This window comes from Equus asinus, chromosome 4, assembly GCF_041296235.1.
Source record: "Equus asinus isolate D_3611 breed Donkey chromosome 4, EquAss-T2T_v2, whole genome shotgun sequence".
Classification (NCBI taxonomy): Eukaryota; Metazoa; Chordata; class Mammalia; order Perissodactyla; family Equidae; genus Equus; species Equus asinus.
This window is the reverse complement of record NC_091793.1, coordinates 52,422,294-52,447,492: the sequence shown is the minus strand read 5'-3', so window position 1 is coordinate 52,447,492 and position 25,199 is coordinate 52,422,294. Positions and strand designations below refer to the sequence as shown.

Here is a 25,199-nt window from a genome sequence, read left to right as displayed (position 1 = left end):
GAGGTATCAAGAGTGAGCAGATGCAAGCCCACCGGGTATGACTTGAATAAGAGAGATTTTAAGAATAAAAACTATTGTGTCTTATAACTTCCACAGTATCTAAGTAAGTTATTTCACTCACAATGTATTTATTTTAGCACTCTATTTAAATTGATTTCATCTTTTCAGTTTTGGGAGAATCAAATTAATTTTGGGTTGGCTATCTTTATTTTTTATAGATGTTTGTTAGGGAATTCTTAAAAATAATAGCAGATCTTAGAGAATTGTTTAGGGAATACAGGAAGAGGACAGTATTATTTAACCAATATTTTATGTCTATGAGTAACTCTTTAAGAAATAGTTCAGAAGCAACTGTAAATTTTGTACTATAGGCTAGATGTATGGTAGTATAAAACACTCCTGCCTAGTTTACTGAATCTGTACCCAGAGGACATATTACAATCTAAATAGCAAAACACACTGGGCTGTGTTTATCTGCAATGAGGAAGTCTCAGTGACAGACCCTGTGCACTGGATAGTCAAGATACTTACGTGTATCTTGAACAGTTACTGAGGGTTTTATTTTATTTTGTAAATGTCTCTTGTGTGGACTTTTGTATTCAGGTATTAGAATAATAAATGGCTACTGTACATAATAGAATTTGAATTTTACACAGTAATTTTTAAACTATTTCCACTTAAAAAGTAATAATGCATATTGCATTAAAAAGAAAAACTGAAACTAAAAATTGTTTAATAAAAAGTGTATGTTTGTTTTTCCCTCTGAGACTCCCATTCCCACTCATGTTTATTGGTTTCTTGGGTTTCCTTTCAACATTGTTCTTTTACTTACCCATGAATACATGCATACAATACATACTTCCAAAGGCTTATACGTACACACACACTCACACACAGAAAAGGAATCAAGTTCTAACATGGGGGACCATCCTGGGCGTTGACTCTGTGCCATTGTTTGGAAAGGGAGCAAACATTTTAAAAAGATGCCAGCTGTTGGCAATCTAGCACTTCTGCCCCAAGCACATACGCCACACTCTTCTCACTGATGGGTTCTCATGACTTTGGAGCGTGTATTCTTAGCTAGGCATTGATATGACTACTAGAGGGTGAAAAATAGTTCTTGTGATGAAAAATAAACTCACTCTTTTTATGCATAAAGTACAGATATACACAGAGTACCTAAACAAGTGTCCAGCATATCTGTGGCATTAAAATGTCATGGAGGAAGGGAGTGATTATGAAAAAACGTCTGTACTGTCTCTTTAGGGGACAATAATGAAAAAAAATGGTAACAAATACAGAATTAGAGGAAGCAGTGCTAAATAGATGATTTTGTTTAAAAAGTGCTAGTCTTAGTGGAAATGCCCAAATATCTGCAGCTTCCCCCAGCTATTTCTATGTTATCATTAGTAGTACTTTCTGCATACAGCTGAGAGCCTAATATATATCCTATTTACATTGTCCTTTGTTTTTTTTTTACTTCATAATGCATTTTAGAAATCTCAAATCACCTCAGATCTACGCAAAAACCTGTAACTAGATGCTTTATTTTTTAATAATGAAACAAACTGGAAACAACCAAATGTCCCTTGATAGGTCAATGGATAAAAAAAATCTGATATATCAATACCATGGACTACTATCAACAGTAAAAAGAAATGAGCTATTGATACACACAACCCCATGGATGAATCCAAAATGCATTATGCTAAGTGAAAAAAGATAATTTCAAAAGGACACACACTGTGTAATTCCATTTATCAATAGAGAACTGTTAGTGGTTGCCAGGCGTCAGGGATGGGGGTCCGCTCTCTTCCTGAGAGGTGGGCGTAACTATAAAGGGGTGGCAACAGTGAGAGCTTTAGGGTAAGGGAATTGTTGGGTATGCGTTAATCTACATCTGTGTGCCACTATTGAATTCCTGGCTTTGATATCACACTGTAATTGTGTAAGATGTCACCATTGAGGGAACTGGGTGAGGGACTACGAGGGTCCTCTCTATACTCTCTTTGCAACTTCTTGTGAATCTGTAATTATTTCAAATTAAAAAATAAAATAGAACACCTAAAGATCTACTACAATTTTCTAAAAGAGATGTCTAGTTTTTAATATTTTAGGAATTTCAACCTTATTTCATTGTTTAGTGCTCCTTTATTTCGTGGTGATATGCATTGTTAAAGCTTTTTACCATCAGGTAAATTTATTGCTGAAAATGTCAAAAGATGAAAATCAAATATTCAGGTAATGAAGATATACATTATTTTCAATTCTTCTACAAAGCAGTTTATTAAAATTCACTTTAAGACTAAGTACAGCTGAGAACTTGTATAAATAGATGCAGGTATAACATTTATAAAATATTTTTAACGTCAGTCCTATTTTAAACATTTTTAATAGTATTATAATTGCAAGGGATAGAGACTTGTATATTTATGTCCATTTGTATTTTTAAGGATATAATCTCCTTTACATATTCAGAAATTTGAATTACTCATAAGTCACCTATTAATTACAGGTTATTTTGAATTCACTCTCTTTACATTTGTTTTATAATGTCACTTTTGATTCCATAGACCAGAATGAGTCATCAAAGAATTTAGTTAATACTTGATTTTTCCTCAGTTCTAAGAAATACTTCATTTAATTTCATTCAGAGTACGTTTCACTTCAATGCTTCTGAGTTAATATCCATTGATGTACGTAATATTTATATATATTTTAACATAGATATATACAGAAATTCAGTTAATCATAAGACTGAATAAAATTAGTTCTGTATAGAATTTCTTCAAAAATACGTAAAAAAAATATTTGTTTAAATCTTGCGCAGTTCTTATTTGGAGGTAGAGATAAGCCTGTCATTTATTAATTTATTCAGACCACAAGTAAACTTTTTACCTTTTGGTTCAATGGGGTCACTAAAATGAGCATTGTTGTATAGGAGTGTAATAACTGTGATTTATGAGGACAAATTACAATGAGTTGGGTTCTGTAGAAAATATCATTAACTGTTTTTTTGTTTAGTAATCATTTTACATATCCAGCTATTCATTTTTACTCAATATATGATTAATTTTATCAAGACTTAAATGATTTGCCTTAATTTAGGCTAGTTTTGTAATTGATGTATCGTGTGTTTGGACCTGACATGATTATATTTAGATGAAGTCTACACAATAGTCCATGTTTTAATTTTTAAATTTGAAACTTGTCTACCTCTCTACTAAAATGCTTTACCCCGTTTGTTCAAAGGGGCAGTGGTGAGTCAGAGAAGTATCCAGGCAGCTCCCCTCTCATTTGACTGGCAGAGAATGACCCCTAGGCAGCAGAATGGCACTGAGCCTTCCCATTTGTGAAGCTCTCTGAACAGAGTTGCATAAAGCCCTGAGAAGACTCTTTGTAAAGCTGTCTCTCCTAGGGTGTTTTTAGAACAGAGAGACAGCACATTGGCAAATGCTATTGCCTGGCCTTCCCTGAGTCAGTACGGCAACCACGAACAGGATGACAACAGGAGCCCCACAAGCAAAGGCAACTGGTCACATCATACAGTCAGCCAGGTGCCCTCTGGCCTCTTGTGCACACCTTCATGCAGCCAAGTCAGGCGGGATGCCTTTGTTTGTGTTTTACTGTATTTTCTTTACAAATCTCAGCCCCTAGATAATTTAGAAATGGGTACTAAGGCTAGTTATTACTACCATTTTTCAGAGACATCAGTGAATGAATATGTAACAGAACAAAAAGTACTTTTTTTACCTTTCAGCATGTAAGTCTTTTAGCCAAAAATCGCGTGGGTTTATTTTGTTTGGGACTGTGTCCTATTTCTTTGCTCTATTTAATATTTTTATATAATCTGGCAGTTGCTCTTGCTTTTTGCATTTCCTTTAAGAGAAGACTATTTTGCACATATTGACAATGACAAACACTTAAGGGATAATTTTATACAGTGTAAAGGAAATGTGAAACCTTATAATAGATTCAGTCATTTTCAGTTCATCTAACTATTGATTTTCAAATGCAACGTCATATATATATATTCCCATATAAATCTATGTATGGAATATGTTTTATTTGGTTGATGGGCTGTCACTGGATTCTGAGTGAACAGATGCAATGCAGGCATTTTTCATAATGATATTTCATCTTATTCTTTAGCAGCACAATAATTGTCTTTACATGTATATTCATATTATGTTATGTGATTTTAAAACCAAAGACAGTATGCATTAAAAAGAACTTCCCTTAACTAATATTCAGTCTTGTCTATTTTGCTACCTTGACAGACTTCACTTAACGCAAGTCAGGGAATACGCATCATCATATTGATACCATTTTACTCTGGCTTGAAAATTGTGCAACTGCTAAAAGAAAAGTGAGAAGCAAGTAAACTATGGTTAACAGTCCCCCTAAAAATCCACAGTTTTTTTCAAAAGTCATCATTTTATACAGTTTTTCAGACAAGATATATTGTCCAAAAGTTTAATCAGTTTTACTTTCCATTTTCTCTCCATTAGGGTGACAAAGATCACCACTGGTAGAAATGGTTTTCCTTATTTCCTTTTTAAACTTCCTCTCCATTAATCCAATTGCTGAAAAATTTAACCTTTACAATTCAAAGTAACAAAGTTAATCTGATAAACTAAACCAAGGCAATATAAATTCAAAGCAATATTTCACTAACATGCTTTTAACATATTTTTTGTTTAAAACAATGTGACTCAAATTAAAATATTCTTTTGTAACTAGTTATACATTTTTCCTGTGGACAATTAGTGAAAAGCAATTTCCAAAGATTGAAAACTGAAATTCAAATGGTAAATATTTTATATTTATTCAAAGCTACAAAATATAAGCAATATATTTGTACAGCATATTCTTCACAGCCCCGCTTTCTTTGTCATATTTTTAACTCCTATTATGATAAAATATGCATAGAAGGTAAAGGAAAGTAACTATGTTCAAGATTATACCTTCAAGGACTCATAGTCCAACAATTAAGCATTACAATTCTTTGGGAGAATTAAAACTTTGCAATACTGAGTAGAATCTTGCATTTCTTTGAGTAAATGTAACAATTTTCCACCAGAATTTTCACTATTTTAAAAGAAAACAAGCAGTTTTGCTTTTAGGATTTAGTAACCCACTGTAGAGTCATAGCGGGATTATTTCTAATAGACTAAACTAGAAGCAGCACAAGCAGTCATCATGGGCAAATATGTTATAAGTCACACAGAGCAGAGTTTTAGAGCCAAATCTAACTCCTGCTACACACCACATGGACAGATCTCAAAAGCACAATGTTAACTAAAAGAAGACAGTCACAAAAAAATCATGCCATATGATCCCACTGGAATAGTTTTTAAAATAGGCGAAGCTAGCATAACATTTAGGGATGCAAGCTTAGGTGATAAAACTATAAAGAGAAGCAAGAAAATAACTACCACAAAGTCATAACAGTGGTTATCTTTGGGGAAGGGCAGGAGACAGTAGTGAGGGAGGGGCAAGGGAGGACTTCTGGGGTCTTGAAATGTACTGTTTCTGGACTTGGCTCATAAGTGCATGAACGTTCACTATATGATAAGCCAGTGAGCTGTACATTTTCAATTTGTTCTTTTATGTAGGGTGTATTTTTTTACAATTAAAAGAGGTTAAGTATCAGAGAAAGTGGGACATAACCTTATGCTAATTTCTGAGGGTACTAAGTCTGATGTAATAGTATTCCTTCATTGAAAATATTTTAAACTATATGATACTATTTCTTTTTCTTTTTGAGTAATATTTATCCAATTAAATCTGCTAACAAACCTTGAAGTATAATTCTCAAGGTTGTGTTTGTGTGCATGTATGTATGGGAGGAAGAGAAGAGGAAGTGGAAAAAGAATGAAGACTTGTACTGATGGACTGAAGATTAGTAGATGCATTCTCTACGAATGATCTTTCTCCATTTTGCAGTGTCAGGAAAAAAAGGAAGGTCAGGATAAGTTCAGAGATAGAAGCAAAGACACCTTTGCATCATGATGCTAATGGAAGGGCCTTGTACATTCTAGCTGTTACCAATAATGGAATAAACTTTGAATGCCCTAATTTTTAGGACTCCCATGATCCCTTTGATTACAGATACTTCAGCGTTTCAGCTCTGCTGGAGTTACAGGGCGATGTATTTTAATTGAGTCCTCTTACTCCCTTCCCTCAAAAAATTAATCTTTTGCCAAGGATTGCCAAGTTTCCCCCCACACATAGTTTATTACAGATGTGGGCTGTAAAATATTCTATCCTTGGATCCGTTTAAGAGCATAATAGAATTAGATCTGTTTGAGATAGCATACCTATAGACTTACCTAAGGCCACAGCGAAGACGGAGCACCTCTTCACACCCGGTATTCTGTGGGTCACGCTGTTGCATAATGGCACGTCAGTAGGACTGGCCTGTTTTAGAGCTCTAATAAGATTGTCAAATACTTCTTAATCATAAGACTTATGGTTATGTACTGCAATATGTATAATTCTCTGAGATTTAAAATAAAACCCCAAAGCCACAAAAACCTAATGTTAAATAAAATATGATTGAATATTCTTTCTAGCTGGCCTACCTATGCTTTCTTAGTTGAAGAGAATAAAGTAGAAATAAAAGCCCTTTTATTGAGAAGAGTTTGGAAAGTGAAGACAACTCATTTCGATTCAGTTCTTTGTATGTAGAAAGAGAGGAAAGATAATGTTTTAGCTGTCAGCAGATGTCTGACACTTGGAGGAGAGTGCCTTTATAATGGAGGAGCTAACAATGTCTTCAAAGGTCATCATACAGGTATAAAAAGGAGGAACATTTGTCCATTGACTATCACAGTGACCTCCTCTTGGGCTTTCAGTCAAAAACTTTGCTACTTAGAACTTTATTCAGTATTTTAGGTGTCAAATCTTCCATGATGTGCAAGTTAGAAGGTGTTATTATTTGCAAAATACCATCCCTTTTCAGAAGTTGTTCGAACTCACATTAAATGTCAAGAGACTAAAACACTGATTTTAAGCTGAAGTTTAGAAAAGATAAATGAAGATTTGTGTTAAAGGAGAGTCACCATTGAAATTTAACCGTGATGGTCACAGTATTTAAAGAGTTAGAATACCTGAAATTACGCATTTTGTAAAATGAAGTGTTTTCGTCCATCCAAATGAGGTTCTGACATTTAAAATGTGATCCTTCCATTTGGTTCACAGGCTCACCTCGTAGCAGCTTTTGAAAAGAGTTTAGGGAATATGACTGGCCGACTGCAAAGTCTAACCATGACAGCGGAACAAAAGGTATGTTCAAGAACTGGTACTGGGGCGTGAAATAAGACGGTGAGTTGCAGAGGATACTTAAACAATGCCTGAGATGCAGCTTCTTAAAAATAATACTACAGAGGATCCATTCTATACTAAATTGGAACAGTGACAAGGTAATGCCTTTCCTTTTCAGATTTTGATTTAAAGACTTATGATCCAGATTAATCCATAATTGGAACACACACACACACACACACACACACACGCACACAGAGTTCTTTCTAGACAGTGTATTATTTTACCTCTGACTGGAACTATTAAAAGAATACCAAATGTTAAGAAAGAGAAACAGTTGTATGGGAGAAGAGTTAGAATATTCTAGGAACAATTTGTTATGCAGTTGAGAAGAGTTGCATTCTGACAAGATTTTCACAAATGCATGGTCTGTAAGCCATGCGAAGGCCTGTAGGCTGAGATACTCGTGAATAAGGCCTGGAAGAGATGTTAGGACTCGACAAGGTAGGGGCTTTAGGTTAAAGCATCTATGGGACAAAGGACAATATTGCGTAATTTTGGAGTAAAAAGGACTAGTTGGCATCTGGGGATGCTGTCTTTGAAGTAAAGTTAAATTATATAAAATCTGAAGGATTTTATGGAGTAGAAGAAGCAATACTAAAAAGAAATAAACAGAGAATTAATTCAGTTCACAAAGGCAGAAGCATCAAAAAGGTCTGTGCTGCCTAGAAAGAATGTGGACCCTTTCCACAAGTTAACCAGTAACTGACTCTCTGCTGTTACTTTGGTAGTCCTAAGCTGAGTCCTTGGGCGGTTGTCAGAGACAGATGAAGACTCTAATATTGTATGAAAGTATTTGTAAAAACTGCACATGTGCATAATATGAGCAAAGTGGACACAGTTTTCTTCTGATTCTCAAACAGATCCATAATCTAAAAAGTTCTGGATATTTTCAGAATCAGTACCTATATCTCGATCCATAGGAAGGGCTTCCAATTTTGTCTTTAGCTCTGTAAAGTATGCCATTAGCTTTAAAGAATTAGCATGTATGACCAAGTTTTGTCAGTTTACCATTTTTTTAAGCTAAATGCAAACATGAATGAAAAGCCCAATTAAACCAAAAGAGAAAATTGAATAATACTATAATTGCTTAGTATAATTAGCAAAGGGTATTCTATCTGCCCTTATCTTCCAGTCTCCTATTTCATAGATTTCCCATGCCTGTGAAAGAGAACACTGTCCACCCCTGTGAAACCTGTTCTTGAAGGGAAGTGAACAAACTCTCTCAAGCATAAATTTTATCTTAATCTTGTTTGGGGGGGTACAGTTTACCACTTCACTATGTAACATAAGAACTCAGCAAATAGGATTACAAGGTCTCTTAGGGCAGTGGAGTGGGAAAGAATATAAACATTGGAGCCCAATAGGCTTGAGTGTGAATCTCAGGGGTGTCTCTTAGGAGCTGTGGGATCTTCCTTTTCTGACCCTCACATTCGTCACTTTTAGGATGGGGATTATGATAACTGCCTTGTAGAGTCATTATGAGAAATAAATGAGATATTATGATAATGTCACATGCAGTGGACAGTCAGCAAATGTTACCTTCCTTTACATTTCTCTCCTTTTCCCCTTACAAAATGTAAGATGAACCTAATTCATTATTGGCCATATGCCAAGCATAGCGCTAGAAATCATCCTTAGTATTTGTCTCCATATCTTTAAGTCATAATTAATATATTTTTGCCTCTCCCATATTTCCTTCAACTTTCATATTTGTAAGTACAGTTTCTCATAGAAACTGGAAAAACAAACGTTTGTTAATTTATAATGCTTATGAATAATGCCTGAATATTTTAAATATTTCTCCGTAATACAAGGTATTTTATAATTGTGTGCACATTATTCTTAGAGTAACATTACCACAAATACGAAATTTTCTCAGAAGATAGCATGATGTCTGAAATTGCCCTTGCCATTTTTTTAACTGATTGCTCTTCTAATTGCAGACTGTACACACACAACATTAGTAACTAGTTTATTTTATCAATCTGAGATTTGTTGTTGTTAGTACTGTCGAGTGGATTCTGACTCCTGGCAACCCTGTGGACAGCAGAGCAGAACCCTGCCCAGTCTTTTTGCGCCATCATCTCCCCTTCCGGCACTGGATCAGACAGTGCTCTGCAGCTATTCAAGGGTTTTCATGGCCATTTTCTTCGGAAGTGGGTGGCCATGTCATCCTTCCTAGTCTGTTTTAGTCTGGAAGCTCTGCTGAAACCTGTCCAACGTGGGTGACCCTGCTGGTATTTGAAATCCAAGTGGCATAACTTTCAGCATCACAGCAAGACACAGCCACCACAGTACGACAACAGACAGATGGTGGTGTGGTTCCCTGACCAGAAAACAAACCCAGAAAGCAGTGGTTAGAACACAAATCTTAATGACTAGACCACCAGGGCTGCCTAATCTGAGATATATTACTTGCCTATTTCCAAAGTGGTTTTGAGAATCTCATAAAATTATTTGTAATATGCTATGGCACAATTCAATGACAGAATCTAGTGAAAACCAATAGAGGAATGTGTATAACAAGATGCCTGAGCCTGTGTAATTACTTCTGCAAAGCTCTGAACTGAATTGAATGTCAAGGAAGCTGAGACACAAAAGGAGACGGCTTGGCATGTTTAGTTCTCATTTTCTGACCAGAAGAGCATAATTTAGATTGAAGAGGCAAACTTTTTGGCACTGAATTCAAGGACAAATTTATTGTAGTTTCTTATATTGGGGTCATGGAATAACAAAAGACAGAATCACTGTTCAAATAGATATTTCTCTAAAAGTTGAGGGCATAACATTTAATCCTATTTCAGTAAAGTCATTTCTTCAGGGAGCTGAGATAAAAGGGTATATTGCTCTCTAGTGATCCAACAATACTGGGAAAAAGATTAGAGAATATAGAGCAGAGGTTTTGAAACTCTGTTCCTGGAACTCCAAGGTTCATTTGTCCGTTTAGTCATTCGCCAAAGTTATATTGAATTTCTGCTGTGTATGAGATATGTTCTGGCTACTGAGAATAAAACTATGAAATATATATATATATATATATACTCACACACACACAGAGTTTATATCCTAGTTTATAACCGGTTATAATATAAAATAGTTTATATTCTAGTAGGTGACAGATTATGATAAAAATATAATTAAAACATATAGTATTCCAGGTGACGATAAGCACTGCTGAAAAATGTAAAGGCAGGATGGGATGCTAACACATGAAGAAACAAAGGCCAAGGTAGTTACATGTCCTTGGTTGCATACTTAAGAAATAGATAAACTAAACTAGGAATCCAAATCCAAATCTTCTGGCTTCTTCTGACTTCAAAGTGTGATTTTCAACAATCAATGGCATGAATAGTCTGAAGACTATATCAAAACTTTAGTTTGACTTATAGACTAAAATCACTCCCTTGAATAGTGCCCTAAAATTTTTCTTTGTTTACAGATGCCAAATCACACTGATTCTCCTACCAAATGTATATGCCCAAATGCTGCTTTTATATACTTACAGCCTGGTAAGAAAGAAAAGAGATATATGAATAACTCAGGAGGCAGAAAACTTTGGTACGATTAGCAACATAACAGTCCAATGTCAGGAGCGTTCTCACGGGGGACCGCTGCATCTTCACACTGGTTTCAGTGTGGAGATGGCACAGAAGAACCTCCTCAGGCTCTTGGAGGATGAAGAAGATTATTTCAGTGAACATGGAGGACTGTACATCATAGAGGAAGAAGCACCATGAGCATGAGTAGCGAGGAGGAAAATATGGGAAATATTAAGGGAAAAAGAAGGAATGTGGAGGGAAATGGGAACTAAGGCTAGAAAGATGTCTAAGGAATCTGATCTTTGAAAACAAGGAGCCATTCAAGGTTTTTTGACACCAGACTAACATGACAAAATTAAGTTAATGAAAATTTAGTTAATCTAGTGGCATTTCCCAAAAGCTTAACAGCATTCTCAATAGCTAGCAGAGGCCCACATTTTATATAAAAATAGATCTATAAATAGGAAAAAAAAGAATTGTCGATGCTTGCTGGAGGGTGAAATTATCTCTCGGCATTGCCCTCTGCTAACCTAAGGCTCAACAGATTGTGATAGTGACATAGGCTGATCAAGAATTTTACCCAGATTTCAGGTCCTTGTCCCACTACCAGCACTTCTTCACTATGATTCTATGAGAGAATTAGGACTTAATGCCCTGAGGCATCAATCATATAGGATAAAATAATTTCTGTTCTCTGCATCTAGAGTGTATTAGCTATGTACCATCCTTGTCAAAACTGAAAAACTTGTCACTCAAATTATTGTTCAGGGCTTTATTTTCTCATAGAATGCCAGATGACGAAGGCTGCAATGCAAGTCATCAAATGGCAAGAATTCTGCAAGTCTATATTTTTACGACTGAAAATTTTACAGAACTACTACTATACCCTTGCAAATTTACTAAGGCAGTACTTATGGATAATTAGAAGACTTTCAAATCAGTTCCCTATAGTTGTCATGCCAGAGGCAATTAAAGCATATTAAAGGATACTAGGTTAGCCTTCTTAGGTCAGAGCATGACAGAGGAATACCTTTTGTATGAGTGATGGAGCTCAGATATTGATCCTTGTGCCAACTATGAAGTCTGGGTTTGCTCATTCTTGCCTCTGTGAAATTTCTTTTTTTGGTGACTAGATGAATAGAAACTTAAACCTTAAAAATGAGAAAATTCAAAGCTGTGACTGAAAATAGATAATGTAGAAGCTAAAAATTTAGTTGAATTGGGTCTTTACATCAACTTTCCCCAGTTTGGATAAAGTATTTGTCATCTGGAAGTGTTTTTAAAAATTTGATGTTAGAGTCAGAAAATACGTCCATTAGCCTTTTAGGCATAGGATAATTTGAATTCATAAGTTACTTATGGATTCCAGTTGCTTATGCTACTGTGATTTGGTGAGTTTAGTTCATTTAGTTAGAACCAGGGCTGGCCAGGTTCTTTCAGTAGAAAAACTAAAGACACAGTACAAAGGGGTTAGGAGTGGAATGTGTTCAAAGAAAACACAGCTAGATAGTGTGAGATTAACTGAGTGTCAATGTGAGAAGCAAAAAACGGGTTTGGAATTTTTTAAGAGCCTTGCCTAGAAGGTCAAGTAGGTTGATGAGATTTGTTGCCAAGCTTGTGGGATTCTCAAGAAGGCCTGTGGCTAGGAGAAGTTTGGAAAGAGGTCAGATATAGTTAAGAAATTAGGTTAGAAAGAATCCCAAGCAAGCTAGTATTTTGATACCCGTATTTGATAATTTTATTTTGAAGCATTTCAAGTCTGATCTTGATAACTTATTTAGCCTCAGAGACAGGTACAAAATAGTTAGAAGAGATAATGACTCCATCCACCTTCTTTTACCCAGGAAACTCTCCTGGAAAACTGGCATCTTACATGGTCAGCAGGTATTTGGGACATCATTATCTTGATTGGCTCATTGTAAATAAATGAAATTTTAGTTTGGTTCTCAGGTTTTAAAATACCACTCTTGAAAAGGAGGAAATACCAACAAAATATGGTCTGATCATTTTATTTCCAGGATCCTTTGCAGAATTATCTCAGCCCCAGTCTTCTGTTTGGTTTCTAATAAGGAGAGAAGAAACTGGAAACTACTGAATATGCAGAGTAGACTTTAAATCCATATCCTGATAGTATAAACATTTTCCCACATTTTTTTCTGAAGGGTTAATAGAGATTCTCAAAACTTAAGTATCTTTTATTAGGTCATCTTCAAAATAAAGAGACTATATGAAACTATTTCAGATAATCAAACAATTTTATAGTCAGCTATCTCTGGAACTCACTTCTAATCATCTTTCTGATCTACATCCCCACTATGGCCGAAAAAGGGAATTCAGAGTTGTACCTGGAGGCAACAGTGCAATGTCCATGCATTATAGTAAACTTAGGAAAATATAGCTTAAAAAATAAATGTGAAAAACCAACTATAATTATGAAGGGGGAAAAAAAGGAAGACTAGAAATAAGCTACTAAAAATCAATTTCTATGTCTCAGTCAAATTTTCATTTTAAAATGCCTTACATTTACCTCTAGGAACTATTGGAAAAGAGAGAAAGGAAAACCTGATTTTATTACCATCCAAAGGAAATGATTCTACTGATTTAGCCGTATTGAGACTTTCTGTTTACAATGAATAATAAAGTTATTGACGTCTTTGTGGCACCCTGGGTGATCAAACACCCTGTTGTTAAAACATGCAGTAGAGTTGAAGTTTAACATTATTCTTTGAAGGGGAGAAACATCTGTTTAACACAGACCAGAACATTTGAACAAAATCATACTAACATTTACTGAGATCGTAAGTTAGGTCAAAAGATAAACTCTTCAACAACTATATAAGCTGAAGGTCATAAATGGTTTGGAAGCACAGAAAGGGGACCTTTTCATTTTTTCTGAGAAGAAAACTAAGAGGTTTCACATGTATGGAGACATTTCACCATGGCCTTTCAGAGTGAGGAAGGATATTTAAGGCAAAGGGAAAAATCATATAGAAAGACTCAGGAAAAGAAATGATTCTAGCTTGAGTGACAGGTGTAGGTGGATCTCATCAACTGATGTGAGGAAGAAGGAAGGAAGTTTTGCAGATTTGGAGAGATAAGCACTTGAGGTTTGAACAGATTATGTCAAAGTAGAATTTAACTATCTTTTTAATTAAAGACAATGGAATATTTCATAAGGGCTTGATTACTTTTACAAAGTTCTCCTAAAGAACTACTATGAATTTGATAAAATCACTTTTTTCATGGATGTGATTTTCCCAAGTCATATAATGAATATATTTCTTACCTAGTTGCTCTTCCTTTGGGTTTATTGTGCCACAATAAGTAACAACTAACCTGCTAATATCTGTTGTTTTTAAAAAGTACTTAATTTTAGAAAGTGATCATTCTTCTATCTCGTATTAAACACAATTTTATGAAAAAATAATATTCCCTGAAAGTCCACTTCTAATCTTTTTAAAAAACAGTTTTTAAAAGAGATTTCTCTAGAAAAGATTAGTTTTGACATCAAAATAAGTCAGCTAACTCATAAACTTAAGCTAAATTTTTTAGACATTTGCATGAGATCTTCTCATTTCCATTTTTCCACTTTAAACCTAAATCCAAATGTTTTAGCAGATTTTTAATCCACACTATAAGCACTATTTCTTTTAAATTCAAAAATTAAAATCAGCTTATAATTAAAATGTAACACAAGTCCTAGTCTATATGTTGTAAAATTTCTATTTATGTAATTCCTTAAATATGCACTATAGATATCCTTCTGTGAATAAATTTCTGGTTAAAGCAGGATGAATTTTTTAAACATTTTATCTCTTGGGAGACTCATTTTAAATGGAAAGTACGTTAAATTTTGGTAAACTTATATATTACTAGTTGGGCAAGGAACAGAATATAGATGGAACTTAGAGAGACTGAGAAATTGTGGTGTGTTTTGTGTTATGACATTGGAAATTTTCCACAAACACGTTCTTTTTCTTTTGATAAATAAATGCAGATGAAATTACAATCAAGTATTTGAAGATCCATCTATAAATCCAGGAGGTTGCTATTGATGTTTCATTATGAGATTTTTTGATATGAGCTATTAAAAGTCTATAAGAGGTTTTGTTTTTTAAAATATCTCACTATTCTCAGTCAGGAATATGTCAGGTAGCCAATCAAAATAGATTGAGGTAGTGCCAGTTATCTATCCCAAACTTGCATATCCTTTCAACTAGCATTGTCTGTCTTCTTTAACAAGGTATCTAAGTTCAGAATAGTCACTGGACATTCCCGTGTGTGAGGCAGTCTCCTGCAAAGGCAGTTGTCGGTGATCCTGCCTTCTCTACATATTCTGGGAGACGTTGAGTGGGGATAAACTCTACCACGGAGCAAAGAACCCAAGCCTGATTCTTTGGCTTTCTTCCAAAGATGCTAGAGAAAATGATGAATGACAAATACATTACCAATGAATTCTCCCTCTAAGACACTGACAAGGATTCTAATTTTTAGGATTGCTATCAATGCCAAGAAGGAGCTCCTGATGGAAATATTGCCTATGCTGAAAGAGCACTCCACTTCCTTCTCTTTTTATCTTATCTTCCTCATACTGAGTCATGTCTGATAAAATAATTCACTTCAATATCTGTGAAAGAGCAAATTTATACAAGGATTTTCATTGGGATATATCTTAAATTCAATAAGAAAATAGATGTTTTATAAAAATTTGATTTGTAAGCTTTTTGGTAATTTAACTATTATTTAAGGACTGTATATTACATATATTTTTATTCAGTTTTTAAAAATTTCTCTGTTGCTTTGGCTTGATGAAGATGGGTCTCCATACTAAGAGTTTTATTGGGTGAAAAGTATCAGAATCTAAGATGACCTTGATATGCCAGCAGAATTTGATAAGATTACATTGAAAGGAGTGATTTAGGGATGAGTTCCAGGTTTTATATTTGAATATAAAGAACCTATTTTCCAATTGCAAAATAAATGTGACAAAATCTGAAATCGCTCATTTGACAAAAACTCAGGGTTTCCTGTTGACAGTAAATGCAATATGATGCACTAGTACAATACTGGTATCTAACTATGTAATATAATCATAGGTAGTATTAATAAGTTTGGTATAAAATTAGCAATGTGATATCTTGCTTTATGTGTACTGGTCATTTTTGGGTGCTGCCTTTTGAGAGGAATAAAGACTATTCAGATCACATTTATAAGAGAATAACCAAAAAAATTTTTTTTTAATTCTCCGGTACATTTAGCTCAATAAGAAGTTATTAGATTCAACTTGACAAGGTCAGTCAAGCATCCAAATCTCCCAGGACATTAGCACTACATAAAATCAAACCCGTTTGATAGTGCATTATGAAGAAGGATATTTTACTTTTCTCTCTAGGTATTAAAGCTTCTAAATTGTGTTTGTTTCACAGGAGTCTGAACTTATAGAACTAAGAGAAACCATTGAAATGTTGAAGGCCCAGAACTCTGCTGCCCAGGCAGCCATTCAAGGAGCACTGAATGGTCCAGACCATCCTCCCAAAGGTATATTTAGAAATATTACCTATTTCATTCAATGTAATAGTCATCTATTTTATTTATTAATTAAAGCAAAGCTGCTTTTACTCAGTGACATTGCCTTTTATAATGAGTAAGTTGGTATTAATGCAGTCAGAATTCCAGAATTTAAGAACAGTAGCTTTCATTATTAAATAATTTTTAAATTGATCTTTCTTAAGAATTTTCTTGTATAGTCATACACACATTTCTCTCCACTTGATTTGGTGAAGGTGAGGATGGGGAGGTTGATTAATGCATTTATATCTGATTTCAAGCAAAACAAACCTAGTAAGGAGTACGAAAATCTAGATCTGTACACAAAAATAAAATAATTAATATGGTGAAATACCAAGTAGTGAGTGTGGGGAGCAACTCATCCTGGGTGGGGGGTAATAAAAAGGTTAATTTCTTGTAGAGAATTTAAAAACAGTAAGAAAACGGACTAAAATTTGGACTACTTTTTGTTATTACTATGCTTCAACAGTTCTAAACATGACAAAACAATCTCTGCCACCACCCCTACTCCCTTTTTCCCGTGATTTGCCACAGAAGAAATGCTTTGTATTAGTGTCACGTTGTCTTTTCTTTACATAGGTTCTGCTTATTCATGTCCTAACTCTTTTCAAAAGCATTTGGTATACTCAACTCTTTGCTAGCTTAAAAATGTCCTGTCATTTCTCGTCCCACTTCCATATGAATTCTGGAAAAGTTTTATGGAATATTTCAATATCTCAGCAGCCAGTCACACTTCAGACCACTGGAGTGTGGCTTCCTTTCCTACCACTTCACCAGCTCTCCAGAATCAGGAGTGACTTATATGACACTAAATCCAGTACAACATTTCAAATTCTTATTGTATTTTACATAGAAAAAGCATTCTATACTGATGTCCATTCCATCCTACTTGAAACATACATTTCTTCTAATGTTCATGACATCCATATTCTTAGTTTTTTTGCTGCTCCTTTGAAATCTCTTTCAAAGTGTCTTTAGGTTCACTCAGTTGTATCTATCTGTTAACTGTTGATATTTCTTAGAACCCAGTCCTTATCTCTCTTTCATTATGATTTTGTACATTTTGATTCTCTCCATCCTATCTAAAATCCTGTACAAACTCATCTAGTGCTCTAGCTGTAATCATCATTTATGTGTTGATGACTGTGAATCATATCTCTCCAGGCCAGGCTCATCTCTTGAGTTACAGATCTGTGTATCCAGCTGCCAAAGAGAGAACTACATTTGGTTATCTTTGGATGTCTGTTTGTCAGCTTAAACTCAACATCTCCAAATTTGAACTTGTCATCTTCCCTCACATACTCGCTTTACCTTCAGTGTTCCTTGCCTCAGTAAATGGCACCAACATCCTTCCACATAGCCAGAAATCTATTTATACATCTTCCTCTCCTCACTCAATAAATCACCAAGTTCTGTGGATTCCACCCCTTAAATTCTCTTGGATCTGTTCTCTTTTCTCTAATCCTACTATCACCATCCCTCCTTTCTCACTTGAACAATGACCGCATACTCCTAAAGCCTTCCAGCTCATTGTCAAACACCACTTTACATCCTCCGCACAGTGAAACCATAGCAATTGTCTGACAACATATATCTACAGGTGTCTTATTGCCTTTAGGATTAAATACAGACTCCTTAACATGATATAATCTTTCTTCACCAGCTTCCTTCATTCAACAAATATTTATTATCAGTTATATGCTAGACATTAATCTAGACCTTATATCTTGCTCTTTTGTTGCATTCTATATTTCATATTTCAGCTACCCTGAACTTCTTCCAATTCTTCAAAAGTTCCTTATATATTCTGTTTATTCTACTTATAACTTTCTACCCTCCTTGTTCACCATAATGTTTAAGACCTTGCAAGGGTTAGTCTAAATATGCCTCCTTGATCCTCAAACTAGATGAAGTCCCCTTGTGATATGTTTCTGGAAATAACTGTATTTCCACTATCAAAATTTGCATTATACTTTGATTCCTTCATTTATTTAAGGTCTGCCTTTCCTGATTGATAGTAGAGTGGTTTGTTTTTTTAATCCTAGTGGCTATGATGATGCCCTGCACATAAAAAGGGCGTAATTAAATTTTATAGAAAAGAATAATATAATTTAAAAAACACTTGAATTTAAATTTTAGGAAAACAATTATATAAAGTGAGATATACTTAAATTGAAGGACAAACTAGTTCTTTAGGGGCTACTTCTGTTGAGAATTTAGCAACTTTCCATGCGGGGGAGTTGATTTATATGCTGCATGGAAAATTACTGCATATTTAAAGCTTATCTTAGAGCTATAATAAAGCAGCTTATGTTCTAAATCTTCAAGTCGTAAATAGGTCCAGAAGGGATTTAAAAAGGCTTAATCTTTTCTTTAACACAGTACAAGTCACTGAAGTAAAACTTTCTGGACAGATTCCTTTTATCTTAGGCAACAGGTGGCTTAAGAGATCTGCTGGACTTGAAAAATAGGAGTTCCTTTGCTCAGAAATGTGGGAGGGTGGCCTAACATGAACAAAATGATAATAGCTAATAGTCAAATTGGTCAATAAAATTTAAAAAATAATATTACAAGATTAAAAACTAACAAAAACAAATAGTTATAAAGGTTGAATGTATATAGGATATTTAGATTGTGTTCCTGTAATATTAAAACACATTAAGTTCAGTGGAAACAGATGAATCCTTATTATAATTGACTGTTGACATTACATGGAGAAAATAAACAGTCATGGACTAATTATATATCTTTCCATGGTTATTAAGATGATTATATAAGCTGTAAATTTGTTTTCTGAAATCGTATTGAAATTTGGTTTTTGTGACCTTTAAAATATTTATGTCAGGTAAATTTTTATCATATAATCTTAAGCTATGTATTTGGAGTGACTTAACACATTTATAGATAGGTCAACTATGGCAAAATCACATACCAATTTATTAAGGTAACTTTCTATTTTCTCTATATTTGTACATGACATTTATTTACAAAGCCTGATAAATAATAGCAGTCTACAATAGAATAAATGTATTTATTCATTCACAAATGTTATTTGAGCACCTGCTATGTACTAGGCACTCTATTAGATCTTGAAATACGAAAATTTTAAAAAAAGCCCTCTCTGCTCAAAAGCTCACAATCCATTGCAATGAAAGGTAATTGATGTATATTATATTTATAACAATTGTGACATTATAAACCATAATTATTATAAGGCTGAAAGGTAAAGGTAATGGAAAATTTTATTTTTATTTTTCAAAATGTACTATTGTTTTTTAAGTTACTACTTCTGTGCATAAACATGCGATAGTTTTTCCTTAAGACGTATCAAGTACAATTTGACAAAACATGCATTAAACTGCTGTCAACAGTAAGTATTTTTTAGGAATGTTAGGCAAACACAGTTGTGTAGAATGAATAATAAGAATAAATTTATTCAGCAGGTATTGATCACCTACCACATGCCATGCTCTGCAAAAGGCCCTGGATATATAAGGGCAAACAAAATAGACATAGTCTTTGTCTCCATCAAACTTTTAGTCTACTGGTAGAGCAGAAAATAAACAATCGTGATTGTTAGTATAGTTGAATATGCATGCCAAAATAGTTTTAAGTTCTAAAATGAACAAGAATAGGTGCCATAGAAAGCAAAGGTACCAGGCAACCTAACAGAGTTCGCATAGTCCAGAAAGGCCTTTTCAAGACAGCAGCATTTAAGGGGAGATCCAAGGAGTAATTCTCAAGTCATTCAGAAATTTTGAGAGAGGAGCTTCCAGAGGGTCTAGAGACAGGAAAGAGATTAGCACCTTTATGGAAATGATACAAGAAAGACAATGAGCAAAGATAAAATAACAGAACCAGTTTGGAGAGAAAAGTACTCACCAGATTACTGGGAGACTTTTAGGCCATATTTAAGAGTTGAAGTATTTTCTATTTTTATTAAAATGGGAATCTATTGAAAAGTCTTAAGAAAGGGAGAAATGATGAAGTTTTTCTTTCAAAAAGATTTCTCTAGCTACTGTTTGTAGACTGGTTGGAAGGTGAGTCGGTTGGACAGCTCTTCTTGCTGTAGAGCAGGCAAGTCATGGTGGTAGCTTGACCCCAGGCAGTCATGGGGCAAAGGGTGGGACATGGAAAATGAATGGATGAACAATGTGTAATTGAAATATGTACTTTTAAAATAAGCTTCTCCATTCATTCAGATTGTCAATACTCATTTGGTCAACCATTCTTTACTGAACTCTTTGATGTCCCATGCACTGAATCAAATACTTATAAGCACTGGGAAAGAATTATTAGAGAAAAGTAAAATGCATTGCCTTCATTCCACGATATCATTGAAATTATGCCTTTGCTAATGTTTATTGGAAATGCAGTCATAGTTGAATATAACTAATACCTCCAAGGACTAATTTTGACCTATGATTACAAGAATTTACCTATCTTTTTAAAATTGGGGATTAATCAAAGTCAAATAGAATTTGTTAATTCTAGATATGATAAAAGCTCTAGGATAGTTTAACAAAACATCTGCTCTATTTGTGAAAGTCAGTATTAGGAAAAAACTAGCAAATACTACATCTTGTTCCAAAAAGCTTATAGCCAACTGCCACAGAAATGTAAAACAAAAATAAATACCTGCACATATTCTTCTATTGTTTATTCATATAACTTCCATATTAATTGATTAAGGGATACTGTGTCCTCTATTGTTGTATCAAAAGAGCACGCATAAATACCTTGATTTAGGTTTTGGCATGGTAATGCTTTTAGCATGCAAAAACAGTAAATGTTCTCATCATTATTTTTAAAAATACTTTTAAGAGACCAAACTCTAGGGATTCTGAAAAATAGCTCTACTTTTCCCTCCCATAAAATTTGTCAGCATGGTTATTAGGTTAATGGAAAAATAAAAATAATTATTGTTATGTACATATGTATATGAGTGTAAAGACGGAGATATGTATATGTATAATACAAACCCACATGTACACCCATTTATTTTGTTTTGAAAGTAGCCAGTTAAAGTGTCATTGCTATGAGTCATTTTACTGTTAAATAGATCAATCAACTGGAAAGTTTGATTTTATGCTATTATTTTTATGGAAACCTTTTGAAAGCTATATGGTAATTTCTGACATAAGTTCCACTGAGATTTTTTGCTTAGCTAATCTGAGTTAATGCCAATTAAATATAGTAATAGAAATGGCCTATAGGTAGATTTGACATTAAAAGTAATTTTATAAATTCTCAGTGTCTCCACTAACACTTAATATCAGTTCACTGTAAGTAGCTAAAATGTCAGTTTCAATTTTTATTAACTATAAATAAATAATTTGCTTGTATGAACTAAGTGAATATCTTCAAAAAGTGATTAAATATCAAATGCTAGCCTCTTCAAAAAATCTTGTGTAACTAGAGAAGTACCACATGCTTTTTAGAGGTACAGAGAGTACACATTACACGGCGTGTAGCACAATGACTTTAGAATCAGTCCAGGTCTCAGGTGGGCTCAACTGTTCTTCAGCTCTGTGACTCTGGGAAAATTACATTTAGTAATTACTCTCATGTCAGTGGTTGGTGTTAATGATGAAATTGGATACTCCCAGGGTAGAGTAAGCACTTAATAAGAGGTAGCTTTGTTGTTACCCATTTTATTACTGGTATTGTTATTACTATTCTAAGCCATGAACAGAGAGTAGGAGTATGATGGAAGAATTGCACTGCATTAAATATATTTTCTGTTTAATTCACAAATGCACTGTACCCAGATTCTCTCTTGAGGATCTTCCCCTCACTGGCTCTTTGACCTTGGTCTAGTTACTTAACTTCTTTGCACTTCAATTTCCTCATCTATGAATGAGATGAAGTGCTTAGATGACTTCCAAGGTTTGTTTTGGCTCTGATGTGGTATGATTCTGTGAAATGGAAAGTTAATACAGTTGGCTTCAGTAACTTTATTCAAAACACAAATATTAAAAAGACAATTAACTCTTATTCTATTATGAGTTTCCATTTACTCCATGGAACTAATCATTTGGAATAAATCATTTTGGAAGCACTGTTTGATCCAGGTATTCAGTAGAAATCACTAGCATGGCATTTCATTTTTGGACAAAACTCAGAACTTATTAAACCACCAGTGCTACAGACTTATATGAGATTCCCATTGAATCTTAATGCAGATAACCCAGTTAATTAAAGCAAATATGGTTGTACTTTATTAAGCTTGTAAAACGAAAACTGCATTGAAATTATCTCTACAAAGCTGTGTTGACTTTTATTAGAGGACTTCCTCTCAGAAAGCCTGAGTCTTACTTGTTCAGACTGAAAGTCTTTATGAGCAAATATGATACTCTCTGTCTGTTGCTAGATCTTCGCATCAGAAGACAGCATTCATCTGAAAGCGTTTCTAGTATCAACAGTGCCACAAGCCATTCCAGCATTGGGAGTGGTAATGATGCTGACTCCAAGAAGAAGAAAAAGAAAAACTGGGTAAGCCATCATCATTCATCTAATTCAGAAGCTTATTACTGAACAATGAGTCAGGCTTTTTCCTTTTGGGCTTTAGAGATCCACAGCAGTTTATAAAGAGTCTCATTCAAGGGACTGACTCCTCAAATGCTGTGCTCATCGCCAAGATTAGAGTGGCACGGTGCTGAAAGGGAAACATTTTTAGAGTTGGGACTAACTAAACTTGAGTTTGACTCTCAGCTCTGCTACTTACTATGTGGCTCTTGAGCAGGTTACTTTACCTTCTAGAGGACCTAAATTTTCTCATCTGTAAAAATAAGATAATTATTACTGACTTTATAGAGTTATTGTAAAGAAAAATAGGATAACCTCTGTAAATAAATGGCTTAGAGCACAGGTTTATTGTGGAGATGAAGAAGAAGAAGAAAAAGATGACGATGATAATGGTGGTGGTGGTGGTGGTGGTGATGATGATGGTGATAGAGGAAGAAGGGAAGAAAGGCAGTTGGTAAAAGGAACAGAAGAGAGCTTGAATGCCCCCCCACCCCTCGCATCAACAGGGCTTATGGTGTGAATAAAGTTTCACCTCATAAGAAATCGACTACGTTAGTATCTGCTTTATTTATTTCTTACCAAGGGAAAATAGCAGAAATATAGAAATGCACTTTAACAGAACTATGCCTTAAGTTGCTAGAGATACAGTTTATGATAATTTAAGTAATTGCTAAAAACTGAGGGGAAGGTGCTATCACCACAAAATGCTTAAAAACAATGACGTAAAAGATTTCTTTTAATACCATGAAACAAAGGTTTATATTAAATAAGTACCATGCTTGATGAAATCCAAAACATGACTCTCAGAGGTCTTTACTGGAGTGCCTTCTATAAATAAAGAAAGAAATATCTTTGTTGTTTTAAAAAAATGTTTATGCAGGTAATATTTTAAAATACTGACCAGCCTTCATTCCCTTGATTTGTAATTCCACACTCTTTCATGTTTCTGCAAGGTGAACTCTAGAGGAAGTGAGGTGAATATAAACCGTGGGCAGTTTGGCATGCGTCTCTAAAAAACACCCTACCTTGGCATGAATGCTATTCATTTTGGCAGTAGGCTTTTATACCTTTTAAAAACAGATTACCTTGTATGTCTTTTCTTTGTGTCTTTTCATTTTAATCTCAAATTTTAAGAGAGGAAGTAAAACCATTTTCTGAATAGAGCTGTAGGGGATACCAATTCTGGTTCTGAATAGTCCTGGAATTAAAAATTTGAATAGAAAATCAGAATTAATGAAGTGCTAAGTGAATTTGATTTCATTCTGCTTCTTAAGTTTATACTGTCAGTGGGACATGACTTGATTGTAGCGCTAAAGTGGCCATTTAAAACAAATTGCCTTGAAGAGAGAAGCATTGGGAATGGAGATCCCTTCAAGGTACTTAGTTTTAAATGAGTGCTCTGACAGCCGTGCCCTTGACCCTGCACTATTTAAAAGCCTTCCATGTTTGTGCTGCGCTGGATTAATACAAGAATAAAACAAAAACACAAAACACGGTATCATTATTTTTAGAGATACTGTGCTGCGACTGTTAATACTCTGCTTATACATACTGACCCCAGGCAGTGGCTAGGATGGCACCTGCAAACTAACGCCCCAAAGCCGAGCTCTCCAAGTGCAAATAGACAAGAAAGGTAATTTCTGTCCTTCTTCCAGCTGAGGAGCTCATTCAAACAAGCCTTTGGGAAGAAAAAGTCCACCAAACCTCCTTCCTCACATTCAGACATCGAGGAGCTGACTGACTCGTCTCTTCCAGCGTCCCCCAAGTTGCCCCATAACGCTGGTGACTGTGGATCCGCGTCCATGAAACCCTCGCAGTCTGCCTCAGCGTAAGTCACTCCCTCTGCAGAGTGCTGAAGAAGTTTTTATTTTTAAAGATGACTTCAGGCCAAGCCTGTCTTTGTGTTCTCAATGTCATCGGGTTGTACTTGCACAACTGCAGCGCCGTCTCTGTGCCAGTTATTTGCGGATCTTCCTGAGAACGGCAGACAGCATCTGTTTCTCTTTTGTTTTTGTTTTTCATAAATTAGAATTTGAGTGTTTCTTGATCTCGTTCTCCACTTTTCTAAATCATTATTCTCACTTCTTTTCACGTGCATTTGTCCATGTCTCTGTCTAACTGTGCATTAAATGCAGGTCACCCTTTGTCTGGCCACCAAAGAAACGGCAAAATGGCCCTGTGATCTACAAGCACAGATCCCGGTAAAATGGAGTGTGACGCATGCCAACTGCC

General features: G+C 34.8%; 1 protein-coding gene across 8 annotated transcripts in view; it reads left to right on the top strand.

The window, feature by feature from the left end:
• NAV3 (neuron navigator 3) overlaps window positions 1-25,199 on the top strand; it is a 775,925-nt gene that overhangs the window by 716,379 nt on the left and 34,347 nt on the right. For 7 of the 8 annotated variants that reach the window (XM_070507275.1, XM_070507277.1, XM_070507276.1 and 4 more), the window contains 5 exons: window positions 7,207-7,290; window positions 16,298-16,409; window positions 22,813-22,934; window positions 23,921-23,941; window positions 24,623-24,795. In XM_070507275.1, coding sequence (XP_070363376.1) covers window positions 7,207-7,290; window positions 16,298-16,409; window positions 22,813-22,934; window positions 23,921-23,941; window positions 24,623-24,795 — 512 coding nt within the window. The remainder of the gene's footprint in view (window positions 1-7,206; window positions 7,291-16,297; window positions 16,410-22,812; window positions 22,935-23,920; window positions 23,942-24,622; window positions 24,796-25,199) is intronic. The other variant, XM_070507272.1, reaches the window with a different exon arrangement.